Raw genomic sequence first — 16,127 nt, forward strand, 5'->3', positions numbered from 1 at the left:
CACCATTTTCCTAAACCAATATAATTTCTAATTGCACTCTAAACAGTTACCTTTATACTCACAATTGTAGATCTCACACCCTATCATAAAAGCCTCCCCTCCCCAACAGATGGAGACTATTACAGAGATCCACAACTAGCCACAGTGCAGAGAATGACTGTGGGTGCCAACCCTGACTGATCCATCTGCAAGATGACCTAGGATGCCTGCTATCAAATAGTGCCTTTTAGGAAAACACACCTGTAAAGTATCAGCAATATGGTTGCCTGATCAAATCTAGTGTAATGACAATACCAGCGGATATGCCAGTGTTGGTGGGGGGAGATGTCACATGGTTTCACCCCTAGATGAAGGAGTTATACATGGTCAATGCCTGTTAAGAGATTCAGTTTCTTCCACGGGTGAGCTCCCACATAGGATGTCCAATCCTAAGTGGTCAGCCTTGGAAACATGTTTATATAAGAAATTCTAAGTGTATAAACACACAGAGAGAGAGAGAGAGGGGTAGGGGGAGGAAGGGGAAGGGGAAGGGGAAGGGGAGGGGGAGGGGAGAGAGAGAGAGAGAGAGAGAGAGAGAGAGAGAGAGAGAGAGAGAGAGAGAGAGAAACACATTTGTACAGAAGTATTAGGGTAAGGCACAGTCATCTCAGGACAGACAGAGAATTTAGACCTCTGTCTCAAGACGGAGGAATAGTGGCAGATACCACGAAAATGACATGAGTCAGAGTCTCAATGATGGAGAACTTGGCTTGATCCCAGAAGATAAAAGTGGTAGGTGGAAAGCTCTCAGTGCTGCATTTGCAGAGAAAGAATCATGAGCTACAGAAAGAACAAACAGCTCCCATCAAGGTGATCTAAAGGGGCCCTAGAGGTGAGTGGTCACCCAGGAACGCTGGGTTGCCCTTTTTGAAGGCTCCCTAGCCCTCTCCCTTCTCACCCCGTCTCCTTCTCCCTGACTGGTCTGGCTGGGTCCCTCACCTGAGTAGATTTCCTTCGCTGGCCCTCCAGCTCCTTGGAGCAAGAAGCAGCCCCCTTTAAAGTGTCCCACACCCAGTTTGCACATCAGCTTTAGTTCCCCTGGCTCTCCCTCAATATGTATAACACATAACAATAATGATCAAATAAGGGAGCATGGATTTGGGAGATAGGGTATGGGAGGGGCTTGAGGGGGGAGGGAAGGCGTAGGAGAGATGTAGATACAGTGCTCATGTATGGAATTCTCAAAATAGAATAGAGCCAAAATAGAATAGAAACGGCTTTGTGTTAAGAGCACAGCTGCCCTTCTAGATGACCCAGGTTTGATTCCTAGTACCTACGTAGTGGCTTACAACTGTCCTTAACTCCAGTTCCAGGTGAGATGAAGTGGGCACCAGGCATGAATGTGGTGTATAGACATACGTGCAAAGCACTCATACATGTAAAATAATTTTAAAAAATTAAATAAAAACAAGTAAATAAAATAAAAGTCCAGAAACACTTTCAGTTTAATTTGCAATTTCTTAATGTCATTTTCAGAGGAATTATTTGTGATCTGTTAGCTGAGCCTAAAATATTCCTCTATTGCCAAACCAACTCTTTGAATATTTAATTTCAGTTTAATGGACTTTTTAATAGGAATCAATGCTAAATGTGTAAGCTTCTTAGAAAATGAATTAGAACTATTAAAGCAGGATGTGTGTGCACTTAAAAAATTGTATTAAGCTTGGGAACTGTTTTCACGTTCTGCAGATGAGGAATGTATTTCTTTTTTTTTATTTATTAACTTGAGTATTTCTTTTCTTTTTTTTTTTTTTATTAACTTGAGTATTTCTTATATACATTTCGAGTGTTATTCCCTTTCCCGGTATCCGGGCAAACATCCCCCTCCCTCCTCCCCTTCCTTATGGGTGTTCCCCTCCCAACCCTCCCCCCCATTGCCGCCCTCCCCCCACCAGTCTAGTTCACTGGGGGTTCAGTCTTAGCAGGACCCAGGGCTTCCCCTTCCACTGGTGCTCTTACTAGGATATTCATTGCTACCTATGAGGTCAGAGTCCAGGGTCAGTCCATGTATAGTCTTTAGGTAGTGGCTTAGTCCCTGGAAGCTCTGGTTGCTTGGTATTGTTGTACATATGGGGTCTCGAGCCCCTTCAAGCTCTTCCAGTTCTTTCTCTGATTCCTTCAACGGGGGTCCTATTCTCAGTTCAGTGGTTTGCTGCTGGCATTCGCCTCTGTATTTGCTGTATTCTGGCTGTGTCTCTCAGGAGCAATCTACATCCGGCTCCTGTCGGTCTGCACTTCTTTGCTTCATCCATCTTGTCTAATTGGGTGGCTGTATATGTATGGGCCACATGTGGGGCAGGCTCTGAATGGGTGTTCCTTCAGTCTCTGTTTTAATCTTTGCCTCTCTCTTCCCTGCCAAGGGTATTCTTGTTCCCCTTTTAAAGAAGGAGTGAAGCATTCACATTTTGATCATCCGTCTTGAGTTTCATTTGTTCTAGGCATCTAGGGTAATTCAAGCATTTGGGCTAATAGCCACTTATCAATGAGTGCATACCATGTTTGTCTTTCTGTGATTGGGTTAGCTCACTCAGGATGATGTTTTCCAGTTCCAACCATTTGCCTACGAATTTCATAAAGTCATTGTTTTTGATAGCTGAGTAATATTCCATTGTGTAGGTGTACCACATTTTCTGTATCCATTCCTCTGTTGAAGGGCATCTGGGTTCTTTCCAGCTTCTGGCTATTATAAATAAGGCTGCAATGAACATAGTGGAGCACGTGTCTTTTTTATATGTTGGGGCATCTTTTGGGTATATGCCCAAGAGAGGTATAGCTGGATCCTCCGGCAGTTCAATGTCCAATTTTCTGAGGAACCTCCAGACTGATTTCCAGAATGGTTGTACCAGTCTGCAACCCCACCAACAATGGAGGAGTGTTCCTCTTTCTCCGCATCCTCGCCAGCATTTGCTGTCACCTGAGGTTTTGATCTTAGCCATTCTCACTGGTGTGAGGTGAAATCTCAGGGTTGTTTTGATTTGCATTTCCCTTATGACTAAAGATGTTGAACATTTCTTTAGGTGTTTCTCAGCCATTCGGCAGAGGAATGTATTTCTAAAGCCACTTCCTGTTTGGGTTCTGATGCTGCTCCAACATGGGCTAGTCCTCTGGAATCTTGAAAGCCTTGCAGATAGTTTCATTATCCCAACCCCAAGGATGGCTCTGAGGGTGGTACTGTGATATGGCCATGCTCAAGCAAAACTCAGGAGCCGGCAGAACAGGAGGTGGCATTTGCCCCAGAGTGGAGGTTTAAGCTTGATGTGTGCAGAAGGTGCACATGCTTCCTGGTGCTCCAGTGTAGCCTGGGCTGGAAATCCTGTTCTGTTCACTGACCTTGAATTAAAATGGGGTATGAGACTAGGAGGAGTTGGGTAGGGGGAAGTTCTGAGGAAGCTGACTCCTTTGCTTGGCCAAATTGTTCTTTAGGAAGAAAATGAGGAAAAGGCAGATATTTCAAAACAAAGGATGACACAGAATCATGAATGCTAGCAGTTATTAACTCTCTCCCTCCCTCTTTCCCCTGCCACTCTTAGGTTTTTAAATATGAATCTTTCCATACATAGTATCTTTATCTATAGTTGTGTAAATGAAAAATGGTATCATTTAACATTGTAGCTGTGTTACCTGTAGTATTTGTGTGTGTGTGTGTGTGTGTGTGTTTGTGTGTGTGTCTCTGTGTGTGTGGCATGTATGCTTGCCACAACACACATAGAGAGGCCATGGGGTGTCCTGTGGTAGTTGGTCCTCTCTACCTGCCATGTGAGCCCCAGGGACCCAGATTCTCAGGCTTGGCAGCAGCACCTTTACCAGCTGAGCCATCCCATTGGCCTACCCCTTGCTCGCTGAGAGCATCCTTCAATATGGATGGGAATCTGTAACATGGCACCGAAAGCTGACTGTACATCTGACTAAAACAAAGCCAGCAATGGAAACATTGCTTCTTATTATAAACCAAGATCTGCAGCAAGCTTTCTTTTGTTTATTCTTCTCTGTTTTCCACTCATTTCTCCTTCCCCAACCTGATTCTTTTCTTCAGTCTGCAGGGCTGGGAATTAAATCCAGAGCCTTGCAATGCTAGATTCCACCACTGAGCAGTATCTCCAGACTTCTTTCCCTTTAAATTTCAAGGCAGTCTCACAGGTTGCCCAGACTACCTTTGAACTTGTGATCCTTTCCCCTCGACTTCCTTTATAGCTGATACTACACATGGGCTATCAGGCCGAGATGTGAGGTCACTTTTCCACATACAGTGTTTGAAAATATGGGCTTCTCTGTCAGTTTATAAAGTAGATGTAAATATATATATATATATATATATATATATATATATATATATATATATATCAAAGAGCTTAACCAATACATCTCCTGGAAGATAAAGCTTTGTTGCCGAATTTATTGTTGAAGAACAAGCATGTAAGTCCCAGCCATGATTTGTTATTTATGGCCTGACGTGTCAGCATTTAATCTTGCGCACCCCCTCTCTATTGAGTGTGTCTCCGTGTGCTTAGGAAATAAGAGGACAATTTCCAGACTTTCTGCTTCCTCTGTGGGTTCAGGAGGATCAAACTCAGGGTGTCAGGCTTGTGTGGCAAGCGTTATTTTTTTTTTAAGAGGACAAAAGGCTTTATTTGATTTACACTCCCAGGCCATCATTGAGTAAAGCCAGGGCAGGGATCATGCAAGGCCTTGAAGCAGACACCTTGGAGAAATGGTGCTTGCTGCCTCACTCACAGGCTCAGACCTGGTGAACAAGTTTTCTTATTTAGCACAGAATTATCTGCCTGGGGTGATGCTGCCACAACGGCTTGTGCCCTTCTTCAACAATAAATAATGTCTCACAGACATACTTCTGCAAGATAATCTGATTTAGACAATTCTTCAACCAAGTCTTTCCTTTCAGATGACCCTATGCTGTGTCAAGTCAACAATTAACCTAGGACAGCACCTAACCTACCAAGTATCATAGGTCAGACACGCTACAATATGCTGCAACCCACCAATCAGCTGTTTACCATTATGACCACATATGCTTATAGCTTCATGGGAAGAGGTTATTGTAGTGTGGCAAGCATTTTTAAAAAACCTTTTTATTGGTTCTTTGTTAATTTCACATCATGCACCCCAATTCCACTCACCTCTCCCATGCACTCTCTCCACCCTTGCAACCTTATCCTCAATAACAGGAAAAGAAATCTCATAGTGGAAACTATAGTGTGTCATGGTGTGTCCCAAGTATACCCTTTGTCCATACTTCTTTGCTTGCAAATGCTCATATCAGTGAGTCATTGGTCTGGTATGAGGCCTCTGGCTTCTGCTACACTATCAATACTGGAACCTCATTAGGATTCCTCTTGGATATGGATGTCCTGTTGTTGCCCTGTGCCATGGAGATCCTATAGTTTTGGATCTGTAGGACCAGTCCCTTTATGCCCTCCAGCAGTTCATCCATGGGGGTTGGGAGATGTTAGGGAGAACTAATTCAAAGCCCTGGATCTGGGCCTGAGCTGATCAGTCCAGTGGCAAGCAATTTTAGGGGGATTTGTTGACAATATTCAAGTTAATATAAAAACTTCAGCCCCGCAGGTACTGTCCAGTAATGACAAATCCTGGGTCAGTAACTCCTTGCCAGGCCTTTTTCTTTGCTGCTGTGACCGTCACGAAACTGTTTTCACTGTGGTAATAGCTGCTTTTATTTCTCTTTCTCTCTTCCTTCTGGATTGCCAGCTATGACAGGGACTCTACGTTCAATGTGTTTGTGGGAAAAGGCCAGCTGATCGCAGGGATGGACCAAGCTCTTGTTGGGATGTGTGTAAACGAGAGGCGTTTTGTGACGATTCCCCCAAACCTCGCCTATGGAAGTGAAGGAGTTTGTAAGTCTTCGTTCTGTTATTTATAGACACATTCACATACCCTTCAGTCAACCTGACTGGAGAATTTGAAATCTTTAATAGGAGAAAAAGAAAGGCCCAACACCCCTAGCTAGCACTTCTAGTATAGGTTTATCTCTTAGAGAGGGAAGAAAGTGCTGACACAGAAGAAGCTAACGCACTCTTGAGAAGAGTTTTTCTCTCTCTTTAACTTTATTTGGAGGAACAATCAGCCCTTTGGAATTGTGCATCTGTGATGGGTTTGAATTCTTTTGGCTTCTGTTCTCATGGCAGTAGTCAATTGACTTCTTCCTTGTGGGATGTGAACAAATGTTTATTTAACCCACTTAGGTCATTGATAGTAGACCAAAGATCCCACCTAAGCCCAGCCTGGTGAACTAGGGAGTTCGTTGGAGTAACTTACAGGAGCTTGGTTGAGGGGTTACTTCCGGGCAGCAGCTGGATCACTGAAAAAAACATTGTAGAAGGGGTGGGGTCAGATAAAAGCTGCGTCTCCGAAGCTCCCTGTACGACTTGGAGGCAGCTCCTTAGGACACAGTTCCTCTCCCTAACCACCACTTAGATTTTACAACTTTCGGGAGAAACCTAGTATATCTTTTTCTGTTAGCTTCTCCAGTCTGCTATACCCACTTCCTCCCTCCTGGGGGGAGCCGTTCAACAAGGAGAAAATAGCTATTCAACAGCTGCTTTCTAGGGAACCTCGGAGTCGCCAGAAGATGGCAGTCTCTCAGTGTGAATGCACTTCAATTTCCAGCTGGTGTGATCCCTCCAAACTCAGTTCTTCACTTTGATGTACTCTTGGTGGACATTTGGAATTCTGAAGACCAGGTTCAGATTCAGACGTATTTCAAGCCCCCCAGTTGCCCTCGGACTATCCAAGTATCTGATTTTGTGAGGTACCACTACAATGGAACATTCTTGGATGGGACGCTGTTTGATTCCAGGTAAGTGCCACGGTTGGTGCCAGTGTGTGAAATGCCCTTGGTTCCTTCTGTCCTGTCTTCTTTATGTGATCACTAGGAAACGAGAAAATGTATTCTACCAAACTATACTTTGTACCAAATCCTTCCTCATATAATCGTGGTTAGTGTTAGATACTCTGTGGTGCCAGGGTCAAACTAAAACACCTTAGAAAAAATTAAAGATTTCATTTAAATGATTAAATGATTAAACCATTGTTGGAGATCTCCTGTGAAGTGAAGGGACATGTTTCCAGGGAAGCTCATGGGTGTTTGAGTCATTTATGTGGTTTGTCTATGGGAAGGGAAGAGGAGAACTATAGAGAGGCCTGAGGCTAGGAGAAAAACTAGGGAACGCTCTGAGATTTTCTGTAATGGCAGAGTGCTCAGTGAGCAAGAGAGCCGTTGGCTGCTGGTATCAATAGGAGGTCTCATTTCTTCCTAACCCGAAGGGAGCAAAAATGGGACACATGCCTACTCTGAGGGATGACTGTGGGCTTTGTGTTCACCTGAGATTTGGGAAACGAAAACCCCAAGGGGTGAGTTAGGAACAGTATGCAGCTTACTTCCTTCCTCTTTGACGTTTTTTCAGCCACAATCGCATGAAAACCTATGACACCTATGTGGGGATTGGATGGCTGATTCCTGGAATGGACAAAGGGCTGCTGGGCATGTGTGTTGGGGAGAAGCGCATCATCACCATACCTCCTTTTCTGGCCTATGGGGAGGAGGGAGATGGTAAGTCCCTCTTCCTCAGAGCTTTATCTTTATATGTTTACTTTCATTGATGAGAGTACGTGTGTGTGCTTGTTTCTCTGTACATGTACCACATGATGTATTGGGCATGGAGGCCAGGAGAGGGCTTCAGATCCCCGGTAGGTGGAGAGTCCGGCTGTTGAGAGCTGCTCTGTGTGGGTGCTGGGAACCCTACCTGAGTCTTCTGCCAGAGCAGTTAGTGCTCTTAACTCCTGGGCCATCTCTGAGCCACGTCTCTAGCCTCATTGTCCTTACTTCTGTCTGTAGCAATCATTTCGTCTGTGTCCACTGAAACATACCCTGCCTTTTGCTCTAGGCCAACACTACAACTATGGTAGCCACCGGCTACCATATTCTGGTCACAGCCTCCCATCTCTGGTATGCGTGAGTCACACACCACTAAGGGCTCTGAGCTACTCCACAAATACCTTTTGTTTCCGTCATTACAGAGAGGTCTTTTGGACAGCGCTAGTCAGGGCGATCTTCTATCTAGAACTTGAATTTCTCATTTGCATTTGAACATCGGTGTTCATGGTAAGCACTGTGTCCCTCCCTGCTTTGCCAGCTGCAGCCCTGGGCACCAAGTTCTCTCACTTTCTTATCTGTAAGCAAGATTTGATGTAGACAGTTTAAGAAGCTGTAGACACCAAAGTAAAGGTTTAGTCACTGATGTCTGAATGGACGTATTCCCCAGCTTTTCCCCTTTGTTGGCTTTATGAGTGTATGTGTGTTTTACTTGGACAAACTGAGAGCATACCATTGGCTGTGGCGATTGTGGAGTTGGCGGAGTTCTTGCCTTGCATTCATGAAGCCCCAGGTTTGACCCCCAGCACATGGGGGTACATGCTTCTATTTTCAGTATCTGTGAGGTGAGAGCAGGAGGATTAGGAGTTCAAGGTCATCTTCAGCTACACAGTAAGTTGGAGCCCAGCTGGGACATGTAAGACCCTGTCTCGAAAGCAAAATAAAATAAAGTAATGTCCTATGAAGAGAAGTAGAGTGTTGACTGATAATTAATGCTTTTTATTTATTCAAACTAAATTTCCCACATCTCACATTTTTCACACATACTGACAATCGGATATAACAGAGACCTTTAGGCGTGTAAGTCATAGGGCATACACGGAATAAAGAATAGAAACTAGGGCAGGGTGTGGTGGCATCCACCTGTCATAGCAGTTGACAGACTGAGCCTTAGGATCATGAGTTCAAGGCCAGCCTGGTAATAAGAACCTATTTTAAAGAATCACAATAAAAAAGGATACAAGTGAAAACATGGCGCTCTTGAGGAAGTCAAATGGTACTCTAATTCACAATAATCAATGTACTGTTTTCCACACTGTTTTCTGCCTTTGTGGTGTGTAGGGCAAAGGAGAGGGGAGGCCAAGGGGATGAGGCTCAGCCTTTCCATGTTTTCTATTCCCAGGCTTGAGATCGGCAAACAGCTCTTAATGCTTGTACTTCTCTGTTGCTGCACCGTGACCAGCAGTAATGGATTGAAGGAAGGGTTTATACACAGATCAGGGAATAAGAGGTCATCATGGCAGTAAGCAGCAGGCATGGCACCATGAGTGAGGCAAGAGCGTACCTCTTCAAATGCATTTACAAAACACACAGAGGCAACTAGAGGTGTGAGGCCTTTAATCTCCAAGTCGGCCCTCCAGGGACAGACTACTCCAGCAAAGTCAGGCTTTACTGCCTAGACCTCCTGAACAGTGTTACCAGCTCGGGAGTGTCACCAACTTGGGAGGCTGTGTTCAAATGTCCGAGACTATGGGGGCCTTTCTCATTCAAACCTCGATAATGGGCTATTTTTACTTGTCGGTGCTTGTGATCTAACTTAGGGCCTTGTGCATGCAAAATGTGCTATCGTGCTGACTGCAAACCAGTCCTGCATACTATGTCTTCACAGTCAGCTGATGGAGTACCCTGCTAGAGAGAAATAGTTGGGAAATTACCACAAACGTGTCTTAACTTCTTGTCTCTGGAAGATATAAATTGTTCATTTTTAAATTTTTTTTATCCCATGGATTTATTTATTTATTCACGTTATATTCTGATTGCAGTCCCCCCTTCCTCCCAGTCCTCCCCTTACATGGCCCTTGCCCCATCCCCTCTGTTTCCCATCACCTGTGAGAAGAAGGATGTCTCTTCCAGGGTACCAACCCACCCTGGCACCTCAAGTCACTACAGGACTAGGTACATCCTCTCCTGTTGAGGCAACACAAGACAGACAGTCAGGAGGGGAGGATCCATAGTCAGGCAGTAGAGTCAGGGTACACGCCCACTCCAGTTGCTGGGCTACGTCACACATTTGCTGCATTAGTGCAGGGGGTAGGGGAGCAACGAGGCCCAGTCCTTATATAATTTTTGGTTGGTGGTTCAATCTCAGTCCAGGTTGGTTGACTCTGTTGGTCTTCCTCTCGAGTCCCTGTCCTCTTTGGGTCCCTCAATCCTTTCTCTAGCCATAAGTTATTCTTGATTGTCTCATTCTTGGCCAATGGGAGTGCATTCACTTCAGCGCCTAAATCTTGCTTTGTAGCCAAAGCTGGCTTTGAACCGCTGATCCTCCTGACTCAGCTTCCCAAATGCTGACAAAATATTTTGGATATCATCTAAATAACAAAATAAGATTCCTAGCCTACTACAAAAAATCATTTCTTTAAAGTAGATACTTAGGGTGCATGTGTTTAAAATAACACTTTTAAAACACTATGTATTTATGTAATACCTCACTAAGCTCAGCTATCAAAGTATATACCTTAGATGTTTGAATTATGTACCACATAAATTATATCTTACAAAAGCTGCAAAAATATTCAGCAAGTATATGTGAATGCTAGGAAAATTTAAACTCTTGAGTTGATTTTGAGACTTTCTTTTTTGGGACTGGGGCATTAGTAGATCACTATGGACCTGCATGACTGAGTCTGATCTTTAACAGTATAAGGGAAATAAACAGAATGAAAAAGACTTCCTTTCTAAAAACATTTTTTATACAACATAAGTCCCCAGCTCCTTCCAACTCCTCCCCATCTTCCTACTCACCCAATTTAACATTCCTTCTCTTTCAAAAAATGAAAATCAAAACAAACTTAAAAAAAAAAGGAAAACAAAACAAAACAACAAAAAAACCCCAAGCAGCGGACAAAAACTATGTGGTGCATTTTGTGTGGGCCAACTACCCCTGGGCATGGGGTGGGGCCTGAAGTGTTGTTGTTATTACCCCTAACAGTGCTTTTGAAAAAACTGGTTTCCCCTTTCTTAGTAGGGACCAATTGCAAATAGCTTCTTGGTTAGAACTTGGGACTTGGGATTTACTCCCCCTAATCAGTGCTAGGATTTTGTCTGGTTTGAACTGTGCAAGTCCTGTGCATGTTGTCCCACAGTCCATGAGTTCATTTGTGATATGTCTAGAAGAAATGTCTAGAAGTCACAATATGTCTAGAAGAAGCTAATATTCTCTTTATCCAAAGGCATTAAATACGTGGAGTTTGTATTTTTACCTCCTGATTCTTCCCACACCTAGAGGGAATGTTTCAATTCCAGGGGGGATGTTGCTATACCACATACATAACTAATTGTTACTGTGCAGTGGTGGTGTACGCCTTTAATCACAGCACTCTGGAGGCAGAGGCAGGAGGATCTCTGAGGCTGGCCTGGTCTACAGAGTGAGTTCCAGGACAGTCAAGGCTACACAGAGAAACCCTGTCTCAAATACTCAGAAAAAAAAAGTCATTCTGTATTGTTTAGAGAATAATGAAAAAATAGAAGTCTCTGTGTAATACAGATAGAATTTTTAATTTTTTATTTCTTTAGTGCTGGCCGGGCTTGAACTCATGTACCTGAGGGGGATCTTGAATTCTCATTGCTTTCCACCTCCCTAGTGCTGGGATTGCACTTGGGTGCCACCATGTCTGGTTTTACGGATGTAACTTTTTGTCTTCAATATTTTTGCTCTGAGATTGGTTGAATCCATAGATGTAGAACCCAGACATACAGAGCGTATGCTGTATCCTGCATGTCCCATCCTAGAAACATCCAAGAGAAACAGCACCATGCAGAAACGAGATAGAAGAGATGTGTTATCTAATTTCTGTTTATTAACAGCTCATTTTGGATAAAGAACTTTACATTAAAAAAATGGCCCTCGGTTTTAAAGAACATGACTGTATAGTATTTTCCAGAGTGAAGTTACAAGTTTGGAGTTTGCACATTTGAATGTTTACAATGCATTTGTGCCAGACAGAACCCATAGGAGATAAGGATTTGGATTCCACAGAGAGCTTCTCATTGGGGCCTGAGCATCTGAGGTGTGGTCATGGTCTCACCAGGGTGAGACACTGTAGTTCCACAACATGGAGAGCAGAGCGTTTCCTTGGCTTGAAAACTTCCAGGCATGAGGAACACCAACACAGATGGCATGAGTGGTTGTCAAAGCACTTCCTACATTTTGTGTCTGGAATGAATTTTTCTTCCATTTCACTCTAGGAAAAGACATCCCTGGGCAGGCGTCCCTCGTCTTTGATGTTGCATTATTGGACCTCCATAACCCCAAGGATACCATTTCTGTTGAGAACAAGGTCGTCCCTGAGAGCTGTGAGAGGAGAAGTCAGAGTGGGGATTTCCTTAGGTATCATTACAATGGCACGCTTCTGGATGGCACCCTCTTTGACTCCAGGTAAGGAAGCTACTCTTCGTTCACCAGAACATCTGGCTAAGTGGTGTGTAACCAACCGTGGTTGGCCGTGGTGGAAATACACCATCAGTCCTGACTCAATTTTAGTCATCACTACAGGTCTCTGTTTTCAGACTCTGAGTTTCTTCCAAGGTGGTTACCAGGGTCTCTTGGTTTAGATGGTTTAGGAAACAGGAGGTACTTATGTTCCTAGACACCCATTGTTCTCTTTCCTACTCTGAACCCACTGTCGACTCGAGGATGTGGAGTGGTCAGAAGTGAGGTGAAGAGATAAAGTGGACGAAGAGCCTATTTCTGCTGCCCTAGCTTCCTGATGTTGGATAGTGTTGCAGCTCTTTGAATATCAGCTTCAGCTTATTCCTCATTTCAACACGTTCTCCATGATGGTTGAGTTAAGGTATTGAAAGTGCTGTGTTTAAAAGTTGAGGACACCAGCTGGATGCAGTTGGATGCGCCTGGATGCATCCAGCTCCTTGTGAATGGATGGTGCAGAGGCTAGTTCCCCTGCCTCTTCCTCAGCAATTACCCAGCGGGCTTCAGTGCACAATGCACGTGGCAAGCTGTGGCGTGTCTTGTTTATTCAGGTGGCAGGCATGTTAGTTTTGAAACCACTCCTCTGGCTTCCCATAAACAAATAGTGACAGAGCCTCTATGTCTCTGAGGTAATAGACTTCTAATTTGTTTATCCATCCAAAGCAGCAAAGAGGGATTTTTCTATGGTACTTTTTAAATTGGAACAACACATTCTTCTTACTTGTTAAGATCTCTTCTACATTTTTAATCATTTTTTTTTTTTATATTTTTTTTTATTAACTTGAGTATTTCTTATATACATTTCGAGTGTTATTCCCTTTCCCGGTTTCCGGGCAAACATCCCCCTCCCCCCTCCCCTTCCTTATGGGTGTTCCCCTCCCAACCCTCCCACCATTGCCGCCCTCCCCCCATAGACTAGTTCACTGGGGGTTCAGTCTTAGCAGGACCCAGGGCTTCCCCTTCCACTGGTGCTCTTACTAGGATATTCATTGCTACCTATGGGGTCAGAGTCCAGGGTCAGTCCATGTATAGTCTTTAGGTAGTGGCTTAGTCCCTGGAAGCTCTGGTTGCTTGGCATTGTTGTACTTTTGGGGTCTCGAGCCCCTTCAAGCTCTTCCAGTTCTTTCTCTGATTCCTTCAATAGGGGACCTATTCTCAGTTCAGTGGTTTGCTGCTGGCATTCGCCTCTGTATTTGCTGTATTCTGGCTGTGTCTCTCAGGAGAGATCTACATCCGGCTCCTGTCGGTCTGCACTTCTTTGCTTCATCCATCTAGTCCAATTGGGTGGATGTATATGTATGGGCCAAATGTGGGACAGGCTCTGAATGGGTGTTCCTTCAGTCTCTGTTTTAATCTTTGCCTCTCCCTTCCCTGCCAAGGGTATTCTTTTTCCTCATTTAAAGAAGGAGTGAAGCATTCACATTTTGATCATCCGTCTTGAGTTTCGTTTGTTCTAGGGATCTAGGGTAATTCAAGCATTTGGGCTAATAGCCACTTATCAATGAGTGCATACCATGTATGTCTTTCTGTGATTGGGTTAGTTCACTCAGGATGATATTTTCCAGTTCCAACCATTTGCCTACGAATTTCATAAACTCGTTGTTTTTGATAGCTGAGTAGTATTCCATTGTGTAGATGTACCACATTTTCTGTATCCATTCCTCTGTTGAAGGGCATCTGGGTTCTTTCCATTTTCTGGCTATTATAAATAAGGCTGCGATGAACATAGTGGAGCACGTGTCTCTTTTATATGTTGAGGCATTTTTTGGGTATATGCCCAAGAGAGGTATAGCTGGATCCTCAGGCAGTTCAATGTCCAATTTTCTGAGGAACCTCCAGACTGATTTCCAGAATGGTTTTACCAGTCTGCAATCCCACCAACAATGGAGGAGTGTTCCTCTTTCTCCACAACCTCGCCAGCATCTGCTGTCACCTGAGTTTTTGATCTTAGCCAATCGCACTGGTGTGAGGTGAAATCTCAGGGTTGTTTTGATTTGCATTTCCCTTATGACTAAAGATGTTGAACATTTCTTTAGGTGTTTCTCAGCCATTCGGCATTCCTCAGCTGTGAATTCTTTGTTTAGCTCTGAACCCCATTTTTTAATAGGGTTATTTGTTTCCCTGCGGTCTAACTTCTTGAGTTCTTTGTATATTTTGGATATAAGGCCTCTATCTGTTGTAGGGTTGGTAAAGATCTTTTCCCAATCTGTTGGTTGCCGTTTTGTCCTAACCACAGTGTCCTTTGCCTTACAGAAGCTTTGCAGTTTTATGAGATCCCATTTGTCAATTCTTGATCTTAGAGCATAAGCCATTGGTGTTTTGTTCAGGAAATTTTTTCCAGTGCCCATGTGTTCCAGATGCTTCCCTAGTTTTTCTTCTATTAGTTTGAGTGTGTCTGGTTTGATGTGGAGGTCCTTGATCCACTTGGACTTAAGCTTTGTACAGGGTGATAAGCATGGATCGATCTGCATTCTTCTACATGTTGCCCTCCAGTTGAACCAGCACCATTTGCTGAAAATGCTATCTTTTTTCCATTGGATGGTTTTGGCTCCTTTGTCAAAAATCAAGTGACCATAGGTGTGTGGGTTCATTTCTGGATCTTCAATTCTATTCCATTGGTCTATCTGTCTGTCTCTGTACCAATACCATGCAGTTTTTATCACTATTGCTCTGTAATACTGCTTGAGTTCAGGGATAGTGATTCCCCCTGAAGTCCTTTTATTGTTGAGGATAGCTTTAGCTATCCTGGGTTTTTTGTTATTCCAGATGAATTTGCAAATTGTTCTGTCTAACTCTTTGAAGAATTGGATTGGTATTTTGATGGGGATTGCATTGAATCTGTAGATTGCTTTTGGTAAAATGGCCATTTTTACTATATTAATCCTGCCAATCCATGAGCATGGGAGATCTTTCCATCTTCTGAGGTCTTCTTCAATTTCTTTCTTCAGTGTCTTGAAGTTCTTATTGTACAGATCTTTTACTTGCTTGGTTAAAGTCACACCGAGGTACTTTATATTATTTGGGTCTATTATGAAGGGTGTCGTTTCCCTAATTTCTTTCTCGGCTTGTTTCTCTTTTGTATAGAGGAAGGCAACTGATTTATTTGAGTTAATTTTATACCCAGCCACTTTGCTGAAGTTGTTTATCAGCTTTAGTAGTTCTCTGGTGGAACTTTTGGGATCACTTAAATATACTATCATATCATCTGCAAATAGTGATATTTTGACCTCTTCTTTTCCGATCTGTATCCCTTTGATCTCCTTTTGTTGTCTGATTGCTCTGGCTAGAACTTCAAGAACTATATTGAATAAGTAGGGAGAGAGTGGGCAGCCTTGTCTAGTCCCTGATTTTAGTGGGATTGCTTCAAGTTTCTCTCCATTTAGTTTAATGTTAGCAACTGGTTTGCTGTATATGGCTTTTACTATGTTTAGGTATGGGCCTTGAATTCCTATTCTTTCCAGGACTTTTATCATGAAGGGGTGTTGAATTTTGTCAAATGCTTTCTCAGCATCTAATGAAATGATCATGTGGTTCTGTTCTTTCAGTTTGTTTATATAATGGATCACGTTGATGGTTTTCCGTATATTAAACCATCCCTGCATGCCTGGGATGAAGCCTACTTGATCATGGTGGATGATTGTTTTGATGTGCTCTTGAATTCGGTTTGCCAGAATTTTATTGAGTATTTTTGCGTCGATATTCATAAGGGAAATTGGTCTGAAGTTCTCTTTCTTTGTTGTGTCTTTGTGTGGT

The 16,127-nt window shown here is 43.4% G+C and overlaps 1 protein-coding gene across 1 annotated transcript in view; it reads left to right on the forward strand.

Annotated features, from left to right (window-relative positions):
• Positions 1-16,127, forward strand: part of Fkbp9 (FKBP prolyl isomerase 9) — a 57,275-nt gene that overhangs the window by 13,659 nt on the left and 27,489 nt on the right. Inside the window, 4 exon segments of the mRNA NM_001007646.1 lie at positions 5,764-5,909; positions 6,682-6,871; positions 7,479-7,624; positions 12,134-12,323. Of these exon segments, the coding sequence (NP_001007647.1) occupies positions 5,764-5,909; positions 6,682-6,871; positions 7,479-7,624; positions 12,134-12,323 (672 nt within the window).

This window comes from Rattus norvegicus, chromosome 4 (assembly GCF_021556685.1).
Source record: "Rattus norvegicus strain SHRSP/BbbUtx chromosome 4, alternate assembly SHRSP_T2T, whole genome shotgun sequence".
Classification (NCBI taxonomy): domain Eukaryota; kingdom Metazoa; phylum Chordata; class Mammalia; order Rodentia; family Muridae; genus Rattus; species Rattus norvegicus.